This window comes from Equus asinus, chromosome 8 (assembly GCF_041296235.1).
Source record: "Equus asinus isolate D_3611 breed Donkey chromosome 8, EquAss-T2T_v2, whole genome shotgun sequence".
Classification (NCBI taxonomy): Eukaryota; Metazoa; Chordata; class Mammalia; order Perissodactyla; family Equidae; genus Equus; species Equus asinus.
The window spans coordinates 44,385,799-44,407,802 of record NC_091797.1 but is presented as its reverse complement, the minus strand read 5'-3'; the positions used below and the strand labels follow the sequence as shown (position 1 = coordinate 44,407,802).

Here is a 22,004-nt window from a genome sequence, read left to right as displayed (position 1 = left end):
GATACATGATGGAAGAAGACCAAGGGAGAAGGGAGGGGTTAGGTCCAGAGTTCTCAGTCTCATCTCTGAGTAATCCACCTAGGCCTGCTCTCAGGCTCGCCACTGTCTAGGTATGCAGCCAATTCTGAGGTGGTTAGGATGGAAGCCAAGCTAGAACTCCGGCTAGAATCAAGCCTTGCCAGCTGTCAAAAGCCCCACTTTCCATTATCAGAAAGGTTCACAGTCATTCCTCAGACTATGCCTAAAAGATGGTGGAGGTGTTTTTCTGAGCCAAGATACGGTTGTGAGCTCTGGGCAGGGAGTTGGGAGTTGCAGGAGCCTTTCCTCTGAGCTAGAGAACCTCAGTAGTTTGTAGAGGCATGAGGTTTGTTGGGCTGCTGTGTGCTCCTAGCTTGACATATTTGTCCCTTCTTTGCAAATGCCCCTCTTATATCTCTGCTTCTAAAAGCACTTCTCTAGCAATGGAAAGACTAAGATCAGGGAACTTATCCATTGCTGGTGAGCCCAGGGAGTATCTTCCAAGAAATATTGGTGAACATCTGGACAAGGGAAGATAGGAAAGGAATAATTTCCTCCCCAGGGATGTTTCTCCTCCGAAGGACAATTGTAAACAAGTGTGTTGAGGCACATTGAGTTGTAACACTCTTATGTGCATATCCAGGGCATGCTGGCTACATGAAACAACTTCATCAAAAAATAGTAATAAATACATTAGTATGGGCAAGTCCCAGTGGAATCACAGGAAAGTGGGCTCTTTCTCTAAGACAGACCAAAAGAGCACATCATTAACAAGGCAGATGCTTGTCTTCACAACTCTCCACTTCCCCTCCTGTTGGATGACAACCAATTAATATGATCATCTAAACCAATTTAAAATGCTAGTAAGTATTGATAGGATAATATGTTACTCCCTCATGCATTCTCTCATTCAACAAATATTTACTGAGGGTTTCATGTTGTAAAGTTTTGTTGCACAGCAGTTAACAAAGTAGACCCATATTCTTGCTTTTTGGAGCTTCCATTTGAGCAGGTGGAGGCAGACAATAAACACAGGATATGTTGGATAGTGAAAATTCATTGGGGAAAAGAGAGCAGGCCCAGGGGGATTGGAGCAGTTTGCCATAATCCTTTGGTCAGAGAAGGTCTCATGGAGGAACTGACTTTAGATGAAAGACTTGAAGGAGGTAATGGAGTGAGTCTTGTGGATATCTGTGGGAGAAGGTTCCAGGGAGATGGAAGAGACAGGGCTGAGGCTCTCTGTGCCGGCCTGTTCAAGGGTCAGCAAGAAGGGAAGTGGGGTTGTAGCAGATGAGGAGAATAGGGGAGAAGTGAGACGTACAGGTCCCAGAGGGCCATGTGGGCCGTGGTGAGGACTTCAGCATCTACTCTGAGTGAACTAGGGGCTACTGAAAGGTGCTGAGCAGAGGAGTGATGTGATGTGATTCAAGGAACGTTCTGACCATTATGTTGAGCATGGACTAGAGTTGACACAGGTGGAATCAGGGGACTCAGAGAGGATGGTCCTGCATTAATCAGAGTGTGGTGGTGGAGGCTTTGACCTGATCTAGCAGGGGAAGTGTGGAAAAGGGAAAGATTCTGACCATCTTTGGACAGTAGAGCCGAGGATTTCCTGAGGCTATGTATGGCTAGTATACATACATATAACACCACAAACATAACATTTATGTTAAATGTACATACATTTAACATTACATATTTTTCTGGGTGATTTTCCGTGTTAGAACCCAAAGGTTAAACGACTCCCAAGGAGACATTTTGGTAGAGGAGGATCACGAATCACCACACTAGTGACTGTATTTCACCCTGAGTGGGCCCTGGGGTGAATGCCCTCATGCTGGCCACCAGTGTCTTTGCAGGGAAGTAGGTGGTCGGGGATATGAAGGATAAGGAAATATCTTTTCAGAGATGGCATGCAGTTGTTTGGGTTCAGTTGTGTTTCAGATCGCTTCTGTGGCCCCTCCAGTGCACACTGTTGTGGGCCCTGGGAGGCTGTCCTGTAGGACAGCATCTGTGCTGCCAATGTTCTCCAAACAAAGACCTCCAGGAACACACCTGGTATTGACCAATTTGTGTTTATTAGTTTTTGCAAGGAAGGAGAATGTACACCATGTGGAAAACATGGGCTGTCACAGTAAGGGGGTGTTAGAGAAGCATGGTGTAGAATGTGGACTTTTGTTAGGGGAGTTAGGGGAGGGTTTACAGAAGTGTGGCTTTGCTCTGTATTGGATGCTGTCAGGAAGGTTGGGGGGTTGTGATGCTATGGCTGGGCATCAATAAGCCTTAACTAGGAGGAGGACTAGAATGAGGCTAAAGCTGTAATTGGTCAAGGAGCAGTAGTCACTCATAGCCAGAATAGGGAAATGTTTGAATGTGACTGTAGTTTGGACTGTGTTCTTGTCTTTCTTGTTATTCAAGCATGATTGTTAATTGGTCTTGTTTTTGTCTTGACTCATCACAGTGACAAAGAGCCCTTGTCTGATGTTGATGTTCCGTGAAATTGCCTATTTTCAACAGGAGAACACAGAGTCTAGGTTGTTTTTCTTTTTGTCCCCAGGGTTCTCTCTTGCCCTGTGGCTTCTGCCTGGATTTGGTCACTGGGGAGACATAGCAGAAGATGCATGGAAGGAGAGAGGAGAGAGGGGTCAAGGTACGTATCCCCCTGGCTTTCCCCTTGCAGAATCACTTCTAGCTGGCTGCATTCCCTTCTTGAGGATCACAGCTCCTCTCAAGAAAGCCCTCTCTACAGCACTCTCTTCTTTTAGGTCTTTGAAATGGCTTCCTCTCCACTTGCCTTTGGGCTTTTGGGTGGGTGGTAACAGTTCCACTGTTCTTGGCTGTGGAGTATTACTCTATCCCACGTAGTTTTCCCCTCAGCATCACCATGCTTTTGGAAACAGCTCCTTAATGAAACCACCCTTGAATAGTCTAATGTGAGTCTGCCACTGATCTCTGTTGAGATTCTCATCCATACAGGAGGCTCCAAAGAATTCAGGCTCATTTGTCCTTCCGAAGCACTGGGTTCTGATCTTCTCATTGAAATGAAGGGTTATGAGGATGGAGGGATCCATCTGGAGTGTATGTTGACCAGCTGGTTTACTCAGCCCCAAATGCAGTGGAGAGATGCCAAGGGAGGGGTCATCCCAGCTGTGGCTGCATCCTTGGTTATACATGGAGCCAGCCTATATGCAGTCACAGCATCTGTGATCATGGAAGGAAGTTCTGAGGAAGGGGTATCCTGTGTCATCAGAAATCCCCTCCTCGGGCAGGAAAAGATACCTGGGATTTAGCCTGCTTAGCCTCAGTTATTCTGTGCTGAGCTGTGGCTATTGAAAGAAGGACGATATGTGATTCCCTGTCATCATCTGTTTCAGCACTGGGGGCAGGCATGGACATGTGGCACCCAGGCCAGACACAAATCTACATGAAGTCCTCAGGAGAGCCCTACTAATAGCAATATCCAACCCCTGCACACTCCCCTGCCTCTGACAGTATTCCACTTTGAGATACTGGAGGCAGAGGAGGGTCCTGACTGAAGCCCTGGCCCAGCCCAGAGCCTGAATCAAAGTGATCCAAAGACTGAGTCAGTCAGAGGAGCAGGGAAATGTGAGTATCTGAGAAAAGGCTGTGGGGAGATTGCCAGATGGGTGTGGTTGAAGGAGACAGGAGGGTGTGAGTGTGAGGTCAGAGGGCTCCTTGAAGGAAGGGCTCTCTCTGATTCTTTTCTTTACTCCTCCTACCCAACCTCTGCACTCAGCACAGTGTCTGTCTCACAGCAAATAGACAGGGGTCTCTGCTTATAACCTCAACCCCGCTCATCTTGTTCCCTTTGCCTGAGCTTTGCTTGGCTTGTCTATTTCCAAATTCAAGCTCCAAGTGGAAAACAGTATTCATTCATTCCACTAATATTTACCAAGAGTCCTCTGTGCTTAAGATTGCCTCATTTAGCAAATATAAATACAATGTATTATATTTGGCAATCCTACTTACCTTCTGTTTTAGGTTTTGGGAATCCAGCAGAAGACAAAGCAAACAAAAATTTCTGCCCCTGTGAAGCTTACATTCAAGAGCAGGGAGACGGATAATAAATAAAGAGAAATATAAATTGATTACAACATGATGTTAGGGACAAAATAAAGCAGGTTAGGTATGCATTGGCCCTAGATTGTTGCATTTCTGTCCATTTATGACTCTGTTCTGGCTGTAAGGGTAGTTTTTAATTTGTTAATTTACTTTTTCTATACATAGGATATTTCACTGATTTTGCAACACTTGAAAAGGCTTTCTCATCATGTGTAATCCTTTTTCTGAGAGGCAAACAAAAGATTTACACTCTCATTTTTTCAACTTAGCAGTATTTATGGGATGCTTACAAAATGACCATTGTCTACTGAGTGCAGAGGAGAATTCACAAGAAATACATGCATAAAAGTTCATCTAAATGGTCAAGTTCTCTTCTCACAGTTTTCTCGCTGTCAATAGCACAGTCAATAGCACAGGTAACATGATCAAACTCTCTGTTTTATAGGTAGAAAATTAAGAGAGAGGGACTTTGGATGACTTGACAGAAGCTACATGAGGAGTTTGCAGAGGAGATGGGACTAGTCCTCAGGGCTTCTTATTCTGTTGTCCCTCCCCTGACAAAAATTAACAATTTAATGTAACTTGAGGGGCTCCCATGTTCAAGATGATTTTCAGTGAAAAACTCTTCCTCCCATGATTTGAGGAAAAGGGAACAGTGTCCACCCATTCCTCCAGATCTCAGTTTCATATTTCAGGGGTTATTTGTGGCTTCCTGATTTAAGTTCCCAGAGGGATTTTTGATTTTTTGTTTTCTACAATGACTCACAAGATTTCTTGGCTTTGTCACCATCCAGTGGGAGAAAATAGGGTAAGGCAGGAGTAACTGTCCCATCCATGTCCCTCCGTGGCATTGGGCTGGACCAGGAATCTTGGAGAGTCCTTGAAGCATCCTCTGTGCGCCAAAGTGCCACACTGTCTTTGGCCCTTTCCTGCTTTTCTCTGCAGGAATAGTGCTCAGCAATTCCAGCTGAGGAACAATATTCCTCAAGGACTTTCCTTGGGCAGAAGCTCACACTTCACTCTTCCTTCTTCTGGATCTTCTCCTGGTGGATGCAATGGGGTTCATCTGGAAACTTCTCTGGAAGAAAGAGTGAGAATGCCAGACCAAAGGTAAAGCAATCAGAAGACCAAGACAGTGAGGTCCAAAGAAGATTGTGGAAGACGGGGTTGTACAGAGGTAAGGGAGAGGACAAGGATCAAGAACATCAGCAGAAGTTTTCATTGAGATTTTTCATGTAGTGTTTCATCATTCAACACCAACAATTCTGCTCCATTTCCTTCCCCACCTGTGACCCTGACTGTGCCCTAGTCTTCCTAGTTCTGGGACAGCTACCAGTACTCACTGCACCTAATCCAGGAAGGAGTCTCCTAGAGACCCTTTTGCCCAGTAGACCTGCCTCCTTTGCTATGGATGGTACTGATTAACTTCTCCTCCTTTTGCAGAGAAACTCCAAAGAGAACTCAGTAAGTTCTGTGCTTACTTCATCTCTGTGTACTATTTAAGACCTTCTCATGTGCCAGTTATGTCATGAGTTTTTTTTGTTCTACTTGAGGCTGGAGAAAAGGCAAGAAAGTGGATGGTGAGTAAATTGGAATTTATGTTTTTAACCTAAGACTTAATCTGAATCATTTAACAGGTTCATTTATTTTTACTCTTTCCCTCGAGGCCTTGTTCACTCCTACACAATCTGGACTTAACCCATATTATCCCAACATCTCTTGGTCACACCTCATGGATGTCCCAAAGGGTTTTAAAGCCTGCGTCCAAAACTGAACTCCATGTCCTTTCCTGTCCACCTTCTCTTCCTCCTGTGCACCCTTGATTCCTCAAGGCTGCCCCCACCCACCCAGGTGGGCTCCTTTCTCTCCTAACCCCTCAGAGAAAGTCCTTTCTACTGCTTAGTCCAGGATTCCTTCTCAGCATAGACAATACCTCCCAATTTTTCTCTATTCTGTTATCACAGATGCCTGGGACTCAGTTTCCCATAGCCCTTCTCTTCACAGTTGACACCAACAAACCACTGTAACTCTTTGGTTTCTGTTTCCCTTCCTCCGAGAGATACTGCTGTCTTTTAACTCTTAAGGCTTTTAGTTTAAATAAATATCAGGAAACAGAAAAGAAATCTGGAAAACAGCCATAATAAGCAACATATTGCTCTTTAATATTTGTTACAGAGGTCAGCCAGCTGGGTATGGTTGGGTTCATATGCTCCATTTCAGCAGCCCAGGGTTTGCGGGTTCAGATCCTGGGCCCAGACTTGCACATCACTCATCAATCCATGCTGTGCCAGCGTCCCACATACAAAATAGAGGAAGATGGGCAGAGATGTTAGCTCAAGGCAGATCTTCCTCAGGAAAATGAAGATTGGCAATGGATGTTAGCTCAGAGACAATCTTCCTCACCAAAAAATAGAATCTAAAAACCCCCACAAAGTTATTACAGTATTGATCACAGTCTAGAGTTTCAGAGTAAACTTCCTAAAACAGACATCGAGTTACATTTCTCTAAGTTCCCAAACCTCCTGTGACTTCTCATTGCCTTCTGTAGTGTTAGGGGAGTGGGGGATAATTTGGAGATTTGTAAATTCTAAAATAATTTTCAAAAATTTTTGAAAAATGGTCTTAATGTCATTTTCATATATGTGTGTTTGAGGAGGATTGTCCCTGAGCCAACATCTGTGCTAATCTTCCTCTACATTATGTGGGACGCCACCACAGCGTGGCCTATGAATGGTGCTAGGTCTACACCTGGGATCCAATCTGTGAACACTGGACGGCTGAAGTGAAGCACGTGAACTTAACCACAACACTACACCGCCTTTCTGGTCCTTAATGTCATTTTTAATCTAAACAAACGCAACGTAAGCAGACTCTGTATCACCTGGATAACTTCCTTTAATCAATTATCTCTGAGTGGTTCCAGTTGCTAGGCTCGCTGATATATTTATAATCACATCAGTGACAAATGAACTCCCTACTGTCAGATTTTAACTTTCAGTGCTACAGTTTCAAAGTGGCTCTCTCAGTGGTTGAAGATATGTTTTCAGATGGATTCTAGAAATTAGTTTTTGTCTAAGAAAGTTTCTTTTATAACTCAACTGAAGAAACAATACCCTAAAAGATAAAGTCCAATCCCTGGATGTATTATCCTTGCATTATAGGCACTCAGTGATCCAGTTTCCCTGTGTCTGCTCCATCCTTGGACAGGCCCTGCCATGTGCTGCCCTGCACTGGCCTGACCACACTACCTGCAGTGCCCCAAATGCATCACTTAGTTTCACACCGCTGTGTCCATTTCGTCTGCCTGTTCAACACCCTTGCAAGCTCCTGTTTATCCTATCTCCTGGGAAAAAGGAAAAAAGGTAACCTCACCTCTCTGAAACTCTATTATCCTCACCTAGAAATTGAATTAATTATACCCACCACTCGGATCAATGTTCGGTAATGAGATAAGGTGTGGAGAGCACCCAGTAAGGATGTAGCACATGGCTGTGATCAGCGAACTTTAGCCATTATCCTCATCACCACATCCTTTCCCCACAGCTCTGATGGTGATGCAACTCCCCACCTCAGAGAGAAGATAGAATAAGGAGGTCCAAAACTTCCTGCCCCACCACTTGCACCTGACCTTCCTGATCTGTTTGCTCTGATTTCAACAGAGCACATGTCCTTTCCCCCATCTGAGGCTATTTCTTCACCATCATCTTGGACCCTCACTCTCCAGCTTCCCTCAGGGCTTCTCTATTCAGCCCATTCATTCATTAACTCAATAAAGATCCATGAGCACTAAATACATGCCAGTTACTATTCTAGGTGCCTGGGGCACAGAAGTGAACAAAACAGAAATTCTGCATTTGTCAACTGCATACATCTCTCCTGTCTAGTGGAGGGAGACAGACATAAAACTAAATAAATGGTAAAATATATGGTGTGGCACGTGATGATAAGTGCTGAGGAGATAAATAAATTGGAGTAAGGAATATGGCATCAGAAGTTGCAATTTAAAATAGGGTGGTGATGATGTAGGGGGCCAAGTCACAGGACTACCCGGGGGAAGAACATTTCAAGTAGAAAGAACAGCATCGCCTAAGTCCAGAAGCAGAAGCATGTGGGGCCTGTGTGAAGAGTAGAAAGAGGCTGGTGTGGCTAGAGGACAGGCAGTGACCAGGAGAATTGGAGGGGACAGTGTCAGAGGGATTTGGTCTTGATCACTATCATCTGGCCTTGGCTTTGTCTGTGAGAAGGGAGCTACTGACAAGTTTTGAGCAGAAGATGGACTGGATCTGGCTAGTGTTTTAAGAAGTTACTTCAGATGCTAAACTGAAACCACACTATGGGGAGAGATGGCAAGATGGAAACCTGAAAGCCAGCCAGGAGGTGCCGCAAGGATCCGTTTGAGAGAAGAGAATGGCTAATACCTAGGGGTGAAGTGGAAGTGATCAGGGCTGGATTCTTCAGCCACACAACAGGCTAGAATGAATACAAGCTTCTTCCATCTCTACCAGCTCCTTCCTTCCCTCTTCCCTGGGCAATATGCTTCTCCTCACTTCTCCCCAGGGATCTACTTCCACACAAGCAAGTTACGAGCAAAAAGAACACACGAACGGCCTCCACTTATATGCTGTGATGACTGATCTCTCCTCTACCACACCATATAAATTGTTCCTGCCAGTCACTAACGGCCTCCCAGTCACTTATGCATTTCTCTATCCTTTCTTCATGGACCTCCCTGAGTAGGTCTTCCTCCTTAATTTGGCTTCATCAATTCCCAGGATCCCCTCCTGGTCCTTTCTCTACTCCAGGGGAGCTCCTTCTCAGAATTCTTGCTCCTCTTGCTCCATAACTGCTAATATTCCTCAAGCTTCAGTGCTGGGCTCTGTTTTCATACTACACACATTCCCTGCAGAAGCCAATCCATTTCCAGGGCTCTACCCTGTAAGCTTACCACCCCTCCACCACCAGCCCCAGAATTTCTGGCTTTAACCCCACCCATGCCCTGAGCCCAGTGCCCACTAGACACCTCCAATTAGAGGCCATGAAGGCATTTCACTTTCAGTGTAACCAAAACTAAACTCCCACCAACCCTGTCCTCCCTCTTTATCTGAGTGAGTGACACCATCTGATTGTCATTTTCAACTCCTCTCACTCTCTCTCATCTACTCATCTGACTAACAGTGAAGTCCTATTAATTGCACTTCCTTTAAAGTAGCGCAGCTTAGTGGTTAGAACACAGACTCTGGAGCCAGCCTGCCTAAACTCAAGTCCCAGCTCGGCCAGTAAGCACTTGTGTGACCTTTGGTGAGTTATTGCACCTCCCTGGACCTCAGCTTCCTCATGTATAAAATGTGAGAAGTAAGAGGATCTACCTGTTGTGTTGTTAATACATGTAAAGCCCTAAGCACAATGCCAAGCTCATAACAGTTTCTATATAAGTATTAGCTATTATTAATAGTAGTAATCAAATCTACTACTCTCTTTTCTGACCCCAAGGCAACGGACTTGCTTCAAGCTCTTGTCATTTTTTCCCTGGAGTATTACAGCAGCTTTCTACTTGGTCTCCCTGCCTCTTCCATCTGGCTCACCAAAAAAGGACAAGCTACATTGTGCAATCCCAGGAGGCATCATTCCAGAGCATACAATGCAAATGGTGCCCCTGCCTCCCACCTCCCTCTTAACCTGCCCTACTGCTATTTTCAAAGTATACATTTTCTCATCCTGAAATTTTCAGAGGTTCCCCTTCACCTTATGGCTAAAAATCCAACCCTATGACACCCACCTGATGATGCTGTCTCTTGGGGAGGTAGATTTGGGAGTCAAGTGCAAGGGTCATGAATGATCATTTCAAAATGGAGGACAATGACATTCATGGAGGGTTCATATGCATGAGTGCTATTCTAAGTCCTCCCCAGATAACTTAAGAAGCAAATGTTGATTTTATCACCACACTACAGATGAAGAAAAATTGAGTAGTTAATTACTGGCTCTGGATTTTGTGGCTAATGAGTCATGGATAACAATGTATGGAGATAGAGGAAAAAAATGTGAGCTAGTAGCCATAAAACCATAGTTCCTAAAACACATGAGCAGCTCCCCAAATAAAGCTATAAAAACCATCTTTGTTCCTGAGAGTTCCTAATGGCAGCAAGAGGTGACATATTAAGCATGAGAAATAGATGCTTCCCACTGAGGCTAAATGAATAAAAGAGACACATTTCCAGGCAGTTGGCCACACTTACTGCATGCAGGACACTGCACTAGGTCTTGGAAAAGATAAAAGAGAAGATGGAATCGAGTTCCTGACCAGAGAAATGAGTGGATCGCGATCACTGAAAAAAAGAGAAGGGTAAATATAGCATAGTTCTGTCCTGTGTCTAGGGCTGTGTCCCATGTAATGACAGCCTTCACATGAGTTTTCGTATGTTGGTGTTTTTCAGATACTGAAGCACAAATCCTTCTAATTTAGGAAATGAGAAGAGTTGAGTAAAGAGCTCCCAATAGAGTCCAAACCCATGGTCAGAAACCAGGAAGGTTAAATAGAAGAGTCCATTTCCTCTGGCCTCCTTCTCTCTGGACACATCCTTGTGAAGAAGCTGAGGAGACACAGCCAGACAAGTCCTGGACATGAGTGAAGCAGGCACCAAGGAGGGGATGGGAAGGCAACCAGGGCACAGAAAAGGCTAAGAAATGTCTGGCTGTTGCAAGGGAGTGCTCATCTCTCCTTTTCCTGTTGAAGAGCGGAGAAAAGCCTGCTCCTATGCTGGTGAATGGCTGTCTCATTACTATGGTCTCAGGCAGAGGACTCCTTAAAAAAAGATCTTAGTGTTCTTTCTCCATCTTCCAGCTCCAAATAGTGGCCTGGTTTGGTGGGCGATGGACGGAGACCCGGAGAAGATCCACACAGCATCATGACCAAGTGCTACCTCATCCCAGTTGAGCATCTTCACCTTTTTCTTTCCAGCAGTTTAGGCTTATTTCTATCTTTCTCCTTCTTAAAGCCCTCCCCACACACTTTTTTTCTTGGATTTTTCTACTCCTCAACATTTTCATTACCAAAAACCTAAGGATACAACTAGAAAGCCTCCATTTAAATGACATTCAGTCTCAAGTATGTTATGTGCATCTTAGAGGAGACCTGGCAACCCTGTTCACCTGAGCCCCTCTCTCCTCAGAGCAGAGAGACCACCTCATAATTTGTTCCCCCATGAAGAACACTAGAAAGGAGGTCTAAGTTAAATCTTGTAAATTGTCATTTTTAATAGCCAACATTTATTGAGCAGCTACCACCATGCCCAAGCACAGGTCTGAGTGCTTTATGTATATTCTCTTATTTAGTAATCCTCACATCAGCCGTAAGAAGTAGGTGCCATTATGATGTCCATGTACAATGGAGTAAATTAATCCACAAAAAGAGTAAAAACCTTGCACTAAATCATACATCCAGGAGGTGGTGACACTAAGACAAAAACTCAGGGAATCTGGTCCCACATTCCAAATTTGGAATAGATCTACTCTGATTCCTTATCCTTAACATGAAGAAGGCCCAGTAATTTCAAGTAACTTGTTCAAGGTCACTCAACTGATTAATTCTGACTCAAGAGATGCTGATACTTCTTCCCTGTCTGTCTGCTAAATGTACATGTTCCCCAGGGATTCTTGGATCCACTTGTCACTCTGTAGTGAAATACACGTGTCACTCTACATTACACCTTGAGAATCCTACATGTGGAGTACTCCCACATTCATATCTCAATGTCTTTCCAAAGTTCCATTTCCACCAGAACCCTAAAATTTCTCTATCTGGATTGTCCCACGGCAGCTCAGACCAAGTTAAATTCAATATTCTCCCAACTCCTCCAACTTACACTTAGTTTTTTTCCTTCTCTGGTATTTGTATTATGATATCATTGTCTACACAATTGCCCAAGAAAGAACTTCAATCATGCAGGAGCCCTCTTTCCTTATCACTGTATTCTAATCAGCTAGTCAATCCTGTCAGTTCTTCCTTCTAAGTCGTCTTCAACTCCATCATCTACTCTCCCTGCATTGCTCTGATTCAGATAGTCCTTTGTAATGTATTGTTTTTCTCTTGTTACGGCCTCATTTATGCAATATATATTTACTAAGTGTTTATGCTAAGCCATGAAGGAAACTAACTAAACAAAGGGATAGAGAATGAAGGGGGAAGACTTAATATGAGAGGCAGATCTAGGAGGGTCCTTCTCAGGAGATGACATTTAAGACAGGACACAATAATAGGAAGGAATACAAATGTTAACACCCGGGGCTTTCCCTGTTCCAGGGAGAGTGGGGAGCAGATACAACAATCCCAAGGTGTGAAAGATCCAGAGTGTTTGAGGAACTGGAAGAAAATCCATGTGCCTGGAAAGAGCAATGTGATTGGGCCTAAAGATGATAGGAGGTGTGGTGCAAGAGATAAGCAGGGGTCACATGATGGAAAGTGTTCCAAACCATGATGATGTCTCTGGATTTATTTTAAGTGTGATAGGAAAAAACTGGGGACTTTAGAGGTGGAGAGTGACGGCATCTGATTTATGTGTTTTTAAGATCAGCTTGGCTGCTTCTGTCTTGAGAATAGACTATAGAGACTATACAGAGGCAAGATGGGAAGCAAGGAAGCCAGGCATGATATCCTGGTGGCTCTGATGGAGACGGTGAAAAGCGATTGTTGAATAAGAGATATGTTTTGAAGGAAGAGTTGAAAAAGACTTGATGATAGGTCCATTTGGTAGGCTCTGCTTGGGATTTTGGCCAAAGCAAATGGGTGAATGATAGGGAATTTCTGGGAGAGAATTAAAAATTATCTTTTGGACTTAAGTCATATAGTCAATTGGGTGAATGAGTCTGGAAGTTGCTGGAGCTGGAGACTTGGGAGTTATGTGTGCACATGTAGTAATTAAAATCCTGGGGTTGGATGAGTTTCCTTAGGGAGGGAGAGTGTTCAGAGACAAAAGAACAAAAGTTCAAGATACTGAGCTCCAGCGCCCCCAGACATTCAGAGGTTAGGAAATGGAGGATCCAGCAAAGGAGATTGAGAAAAAGTAACCAGTGGAATAAGAAAAAAATCCCAAGAGGGTGTGTGTGCCAGAATCTGAGGAAAGAAATGTGAAGAAGGAGGAAATGTTTATGTCAAACATGGCTGAGAGTTTGAATAAGTGGGAACTGGCAAGTGACAATTGGATTTGACAAAACGAGGCTGATGGAAAATAAATAAAGCAGAGACATAGTGAAGATTAGGCTGGGTTAACTGCTCTGTCAGACAGGGAAGCCCTGATCCAGCAAAGAGCAGCTTAGGTCTGTGGTACTGGCTCCAGATGAACCACCCAACACATAGTTTGAGCTTTATAAACTGTATTGTGTATAAGTATATATATGAGGAAAGTGATCAATTATACAGGATTCTCTGAAGCAAATAAATAGAGAATCAAAGGTAGATTTGACAGCTTTTAGAAGGAAGATCTGACAGGATTTTATATACTTTCCCTTTGAAGTGATATTATTTGTCTCTTTGTCTCAAGATTGAGTTCCTTGACAGGGCAGGGACTGTGTATTACCATCTCTGGGTCCTCAGTATCCAGCACATAAGACAACTGTCCACAGAAACAGCCTGTAAAGGGAGCTGACTTTCGCTGATGGCTCATATTGGTCAAGGTAGACTAACTTTTGTAACAAAAAACCCTGCCACCTCATTAGGTAAACACGATAAAAGTGTATTTCTGCATCTGTCCAGAGTTCAAGACAGATCATATGGGGAGATGAGAGCTCTACTCCACATGGATGTTCTAGGGCCTCACTCTATTCTGTATTCAGCCAAGAGATGGGGAAAAAGGGGTGGAAATATTGTGCAGAAGGTTTCTCAAGGGCCAATTCTTCTCCTGGGTACCCAAGGGAGGCTGAGAAATGTCATCTAGCTGTGTCCCTATGGGGAAAAGGAACCAGCATTTGGTGAAAACACAACAGTTTCTCCCATGTGACTCTTCTAAGCTTTGAGATTCTGGGAAAGTCTATTAAAGATCAGCATTGATTCGATCAGGGATCCTACACAGTTGGCAGAAAAACTCTGGCCAGGTAGCCCTCCACCAGATCCCCTGGGGCTTCAGGCTGGCAGAGAGGAATGGCTGAAGGCTTTCCACACGATCTTCCCCATTCCTTCACTCTACAAACATTATTAAGCATCACTTGGGAGTCAGATACTGACAGTGCTAGACAGTGAGAATGCAGTGATGAGCACACAGTCTCCACTTTCTCAGGTCCTAATCTAGTAGAAGAGAGAAATATGAAACAAATAATATCAGTGCACTGACATGAGAGGGATTTGTACAAGCTGCTGTGGGAGAGGAGAGGATGGGATGGGAAAGGGGGATTCCTGATTAAACACCCCTACTCCCAGGGACCTGGGACCTCCAGGGTTCAGGAATCTGCATTATCTCTTCCTTGTGAAATTTTCTGAGCTCTCCCACTGGTTCTTTGAAAAATGTTCTTGAGGACATTTGAGAGATACTTATCACTCTAGCTGTTTTGAGAAAGAAAGGGACTTCATGGGTTAGGGTTAGCTTCTTTTCTCCTCTTTTCCAGTCCCCGAGGGCCCTGGGATACCAGAGTTGGCTGCCTCTCTTGTCTCTCTCTTTCTGAAGCTAATGTGACTCCGGATCCAGACACTGCCTATTTTGAACTCTTTCTGGCTAAAGATTGCTGAAGTGTGAGGCAGAAAAATGCAAGGAAGGATCTCTGCAAAAAAACCTGGAAGGTTTTTTCCTGACCCTTGTGTGCTGGGCCACAAGTCCTTCTCTTCAAGGAGACACTACTGGGAGGTCAAAGTGGGTGACAGAACTTACTGAGACCTTGTGATTTGTGAGGAAAACACGGAAAGGGTGTGTGGATGCACAGAGTCAACTCAAAATGGATTCTGGGCTGTGGAAATGTATGCTACTAAGTATCAGGCCCTCACCTCTCCTCAGACCCTCTTCCGCCTGAGTGAGCCCCCCAGCTAGGTGGGGATCTTCTTGGACTATGAGCCTGGAGATTCTCCTTCTATAGTGTGCCTCATGGGTCCCACATCCACACTTTCCCCTAGGCTTCCTTCACTGGGCCCCTCCACCCTTTCTTCTGCCTCTGGTTCTATCACCCAACCCCTCTGACCATCTGCCCCTGAGGTCATCAGTCCCCAGACTTTCTCTCAATTGAACCTCCAGGGGAGAACTGGGCGCTGGGGTTGAGGAGCCACTTCTAGGGACCACTCCTCCAGAGCTCCACCTGAGACAGCAGTGGAGGTGGAGCCCCTCTGACCTTTGCTCTCAGAGCTGTGGCCATTTCTTTGTCATTTCTCCATGAGACTGGAAACAGGCTGGAGAGAGTTTGTAGTGCTCCAGGGTTACATGGTGCAGAAGTCCAGAAAGGACAATGCCACCCTACAGAGTCTTGTTAAGAGAGTCTCTCTGGTGCTGCCATTACAGCTGGAAACTGGAAAAGGAACTTCAAGAGACAAGAAATACTGGTGGAAAGACTAAAAACTAGTGGCCTGGAGAGTGATCTTGTTACAGGGTCTTAACATCAGCCCTGATATCAGTTCCCCCAAATTGAACCCAGCGCATATGAGGTTAAAACTAAAACCCACCACCACCTTTCCTGCTTCTCTAGCTCCACTCACATGTAAATACCTGTTTCTTTAAACTTTGACTCTTGGAGCTTTACAACTAAATGGGAGTTACAAATTGTTAAAAGCCCAGGTGGCCTGGAATTGGAGGCACACTAAAGTTTAGCTAATCATGTGTCCTTGAAGTTTGCCTGGAAAGCTGCTGTGTCAAGAATATCAAGGAGCGGAGGCTTCCCAGACCTCAACTCCTGGACTCCTGGCACTCGAATCCGAACCCGCCTCAAACAGGAGACAAGAGACAACCGCGAAGGACGCCCACCTGCCATCCTCCTATCTCACCCTCCCCCCTCCACCGCCTTGCTGCAAGCAGCCTCTCAAGGCTGGTGGGAAAGCACTGAGCTGCACAAGCTACTTGTTCCCCCCTCCCCTACCCAAAACCCCAAATAAAAATCCCTACCCATTCCTCATCTGGGAGCTAGCAATTTTTGAGGCATGAGCCCTTGCTTTGCTCCCTGTGCCTGGCATAGTAAAAACCTTTCCTCTTCCACTCAAGACTCTGTTCTCGTTATTTGGATTGGCCTCGGGTTCAGAGACCAAACTTTTGGTTACAATCTCTGACCTTGATCTCTTGGAAATGTCATAAAGAGAAGAAAGGCCAGTGCCCACAAGCAGTGGTTGTTTTGAATGCCTGAGCAACAGAACCACAGCAGGAAGCTGGATCTGGAAGGGACTTTGCTGTTTCAGTCTTTTCATTCAGTAACTCTATTTCATTTTGAGCCACATGCAACCCTAGGAGATACTAAATAAAGTGCACACAGAAAAGCCACTTCTCCAGGTCACCTGCTGGTCTGGGACTTGATGCTACAGTCAACAGTCTTACATCTAACGCTACATAATATTACCCCGGAGAATCCAAATCATTCCTTGTCAAACAATTTCAGTGACACTTTTCACGCCAGAGTTTTCAAGATTTTGTCTCTGGTTTGTGAATTTGTTTACTGCTCCTTTTCTTAAATAACTTCCTATGTTTAAAATACATTATATTATCAACAGTTAAGTGCATATTCTTTAACTCTTTTCTGTGCTTATACAGATACACACACACACACACACACACACAGAGTTTTTCTAATGAAAATTGGACCTTGCTATATACATTGTCCTATGACATGCTTATTCTGCAACACTAAACCTTCAACATTAATCTTATATTTTTCATAATGAAGATGGTTTTCTTTCTTTTTTGTTACAAATGATACTACTATAAACATCTTTGTATGTAAATCATTTTTCGTAGCCCTCATCACTTACAGAGAATAAATTTCTCTATGGCATTTGGCGTTAAGATCAATTCTTGAAAGTACAATTGCTGTACAAAAGGGACTGGAATTGTTAAGTATATGTACACCCACCTATTTTTTACAGGTAAGAAGTCTCTGAATTCCTTTTGGGATCTATCAAGCTCATCCCCCGAAGTTAACAGTAGAAGTCCACCCTTCGGTTCTGCATTCCTTGAGCATCAATCCCCGGCATCTCACCCTCCTTAGGGGAAAATGCCAACCTGTCAACTCTGAGAAGGAGGACCAAATCTAGTTTTTACTTAACATACATTTTTATGGCTTAATCTGTATAATCTGTTGTAAGAAAGTTGCCTGAATTATCTCATTTCATCTTCACAACAGCAATCCAAAAAGGCAGATGCTATTATCATCCTTATTTTACAGATAGAAAAACTAATGCACAGAGAGGATAAGTAACTGGCCCAAGGTCACAAGCTAGCAAAGCTCACCCAGGAAACCTGGCTTCAGAGTCTGTGGTTTAACTCCTCCATTACGCCACCTCTCCTCACGAGTTTGAAGTTCAGTGCTGATACCTACTACATGGTGGCTTGTCAATAAAAATTTGCTGAATTAATGAACTTTTTCCATCCCTATTTCACAAATATTTCTCTCCAAAGGCTTTATGTAATGGTCTGCATGAGGAGTAGACCTGGGGTCTTATATTCTTGGAAACTATAAAGTTAAGAAAATGTTGTGCCCTGAAACCCCTTGTCTGAAGTCCAGCATCTAGGATGGAAATCAAAGTTGCTTTTCTGTGTCAAAGTAACTTGCATCCTCCAGACAAGAATGGGATAGTTCATTCTTATTTAATGGACTTTGGATAGACTCCAAATTTTTATTTATTTTTATTTTTAAATTATTTTATTGAGGTCATATTGGCTTATAACACTGTGTAAATTTCAGGTGTACATTATCATCTGTCAGTTTCTATGTAGACTGCATCATGTTCACAACCAATAGTTTAGATGTTATCTGTCACCATACATATGTGCCCCTTTAACCCTTTCAGCCTCCCCCAATCCCTTTTCTCTAACGACTAATCTGTTCTCTACGTGTTTGTTTATCTTCCACATATGTGTTGTATCATACAGTGTTTGTCTTTCTCTCTATGACTTATTTTACTTAGCATACCATCCATGAAAGCAAGGTCCATCCATGTTTTCACAAATGGCATGATTTAATTTTTTTTATTGCTGAGTCGTATTCCGTTGTTTATATGTACCACACCATCTTTATCTATTCATCCATAGATGGGCACCTGGGTTGCTTCCACGTGTCAGCTATTGTGAATAATGCTGCGATGAATGTAAGGGTACATAAATCTTTTAAAATTATTGATTTCGTATTCATTGGATAAACACTCAGTTATGAAACAGCTGGATAATATGGTATTTCTATGTTTGATTTTTGAGACATGTCCATACTTTTTTCCCCAGTGGCTGCACCAGTTTGCAAGTTGGCATTCCCACCAATGGTCCATGAAGTTTCCCTTTTCTCCACATGCTCTCCATCCTTGTTATTTCTTGTCTTGTTAATAATAGCCATCCTGGTGGGTGTGAAGTGATATTTCATTGTAGTTTTGATTTGAATTTCCCTAATAATTAGTGATGTTGAATATCTTTTAATATGCCTCTTGGCCATCTGTATATCTTCTTTGGAAAAATATCTTTCCATATACTCTGCCCATTTTGATCACATTTTTCATTTTTTGTTGTTGAGTTGTATGAGTTCTTTATATATTTTGGAAATTAACTCCTTGTCAGATATATGATTTGCAAGAATTTTCTCCCAGTTGGTGGGTAGTCTTTTCATTTTCTTTATGGTTTTGTTTGCCCTGCAAAAGCATTTTAGCCTGACATAGCCCCACTTGTTTATTTTTTCTTTTGTTTCCCTTGCCTGAGCAGACATGATGTTTGAAAAGATACTCTAAGACCAATGTCAAAGAGAAAACAGTGAATGTTTTCTTCTAGGAGTTTTATGGTTTCACATTTTACATTCAAGTCTTTAATCCATTTTGAGTTAATTTTTGTGTCTGGTTTAAGATAATGTACAGCTGGGGTCAGCCCGATGGTGCAGCAGTTAAGTGCGCACATTCGACTTCCGTCACCTGTGGTTCACCGGTTTGGATCCCGGGTGCAGTCATGGCACCACTTGGCATGCCATGCTGTGGTAGGCATCCCATATATAAAGTAGAGGACGATGGGCATGGATATTAGCTCAGGGACAGCCTTCCTCAGCAAAATGAGGAAGATTTGCAGCAGTTAGCTCAGGGCTAATCTTCCTCAAAAAAAAAAAAAGAAAAGAAAAAGATAATGTACAGCTAATCTTCAGAAAAGAGTAAAAAATGTACAATGGAGAATGGAAGGTCTCTTCAATAAATGGTGTTGGGAAAACTGGCGAGCCATATCCAAAAGAATGAAAGGTGACTGAATTTTTAAAAGAAAGTTTCTCAGTGAGTAAGAAAGCAGGAAACACTCAGAGAAGGGTTTGTTTTGCCCTTTTGCAGCAACATCATGATCTTGGGAGAAATATTCTTTCTGTTAACCATGTAGTTGGCTTTATCAAATATGTCTTTTACACCAGCCTGATTACTGACAGGGAAGATGGTTATATTCTGAGATAACTTTTACTTTCTAACCCATCTCTAATGTGATGTCCACTCTCCTATTTTATTTTGTCTCTGAACTCAACTACATGCATTTCCTCAGCTTCCTTCACGAGTGATTTACGCCTGCCCCTCTTCAAGTAATTTGTGGGGCCCTGCATCCTACAGGTCCTCCAAAATATCTATTCCCTTCTTGTGATATCAGCAGAGAAGAGAGCACTTCTCTCAGGAGATGTCAGGGAATGGACAGAAGGTCCCTGAGGCAGTGCTTGTCCCTATATCAAGTTGTTCCTGAGAGGCAATCCTGGAGCCTCCTGCTTACACAGCCTCCTGGAGGGAGTCTGACTCTTACCAGGAGTGGCCAGGTACCAGGGGCCAGACTGTGAATATTGGTGGGGATGGTGTGGCATTTAGGAGCTAGAGATACCCAGATAAATATACACCCCTGATTCTTTTAGAACATGTGACTGAAAGGTACTCCTACATTTGTGTTTCAGACACAGCATTGGTGCCTCACGCATTTCACGACGGGGTTCTCGTAACTGATAGATGTGCCAAAATATCCAGGGGAAAGGGCATTGATATTTGCAACTTTATTTAAAAGGCACCAAATAAATAAATAAATAAGGTTTTAAATACATAAGGATGGATGGGGGGATAAACAGAAGGAAAGATTATAATAAAGCAACTATCGTAAAATGTTCACTATGGAATATAGATAGTAGGTAAATTTGGTGTTCATTGAAAAAATCTTTTAACTTTGCTCTATGTTTGAAAAGTTTCATGATAAACTGTTGATAGTGGGTGATGAGGAGGGAAGAATTGTATTTTGCTGCTAACAGCAGAGACTGGAAGTACCACTGGCATCAACAAAACAAGATTTTGATCTCCTTTTGTATAAAATGAATTCAGAGAGCGGCAGTCCAGAGCTGGTCTGGCAACTCAGAGATGCATTGGTGCACCAGATTTCTTCGATCTTTATTCTCTACCATCTCAGCATGTGGCTTCCATTCTCAAGGGTGCCTCATGGTCCTGAGATGATTGCTGCACTCCAGCTCCAAGGACCATGTTCTAGGCAAAAAAAAAAAAGTGGAAGTAGGATGAGTATAGAACCCTCTTGAAAAACATAACAACTTCCCTCTACAAATCATTGATTCAAACTTAGTCCCTCATTCTCTCCTATCTAAAAGGGGGATGGGCAAATGGCAAGTCCTCCCCAAACTGGGTTTGATTACTAAGAAGAAGTAGGGAGTAGATATTGCACAAGCAACCAGCCATGCACAGAGCCTAAATTCAAAGAGTTGGAATATAATCAAATTCCATCAGCCAAGGTCACATCAAAGCCCAAGGAGCATTAACCAATGATGTGAGACTCACATAAAGTGTCTTGGGAAACCCTAGGCCACAGGTAGGGCCAGTTTGTCCAAAGACACTTTATAGAAAAAGCCTTCACAGCCTATCCAGAGTCTAACCTCAGAGAATACAGAATCCTGTGGGCAGAGTGGAAACAAATACACATGAAAATACAAATGTAGCACAAATAAGGCATAGAAAGTGAAGGAAGCTGCTCAGCAGCACTCCAAATAAGACTGTTCTAAAAAATGGAGGACACGCCCATCAGTCACTGGCAGCACTGTCTCTGGAAACCTGAAAGTTACACAATTTGGTCATAGATCAGAGACTTGAGTTTCAGAGATGCTAAAAAGGTAATGTGGATCTGGTTTTCTTTCTGTTCGTACTTCCATTTTACTCTGTTGTAGAAGATGTCCTCCTCCATGTGCCCCCCTACATGCACACAGATGTTAGCAAACAGCCACAGAAACATTTTAATTAGTGGCTGTCTTCTTCTCTTCATACATTAAAATCTTAAAATTTTTCTTCTTAATTCTGCTGATAAATCTACTATGATATAAAAGACAGAAAATGGGTGTACATAATGAAATACTGATTATACACACACGCATATATACATATATATATTATATATATATCTACATATATATACATACATGAATGATTCAAACAGGTAAACACAGAGAGACACAAACTGTGTGGGAATTAGGGCTGAAATTTTTCTTCATTTTGTATAGTCCAGTCCAGTTTCATTTTCATTCTAACATTTCCCGCTGGCATCTGTCCAGCAACTGATAAGAAACACCCCTCGGAGCCAAGAAAAAACTAATTCCTCTAGAGAGGGACTCTGTTACTGTTTCTCACAGTGAGCAGTCTTTCTTTCTTTTCCCTTTCTTCCAGAGCAGACTGTTAACATTAACGGAGAGCTATTGATTCCCTTCATTCTGTGGGCTGTGATCTTCAGATGGGACTGTCAAGAGGTAAGTGAGGGAAA

At 43.2% G+C, this 22,004-nt stretch overlaps 1 protein-coding gene across 1 annotated transcript in view; it reads left to right on the top strand.

Moving 5' to 3' along the window:
• Positions 1 to 22,004, top strand: part of LOC106837800 (butyrophilin subfamily 3 member A3-like) — a 64,221-nt gene that overhangs the window by 29,465 nt on the left and 12,752 nt on the right. The window contains exons 10-13 of the mRNA XM_070515476.1: positions 2,576 to 2,668; positions 5,545 to 5,565; positions 5,655 to 5,681; positions 21,911 to 21,990. Coding sequence (XP_070371577.1) covers positions 2,576 to 2,668; positions 5,545 to 5,565; positions 5,655 to 5,681; positions 21,911 to 21,990 — 221 coding nt within the window. The remainder of the gene's footprint in view (positions 1 to 2,575; positions 2,669 to 5,544; positions 5,566 to 5,654; positions 5,682 to 21,910; positions 21,991 to 22,004) is intronic.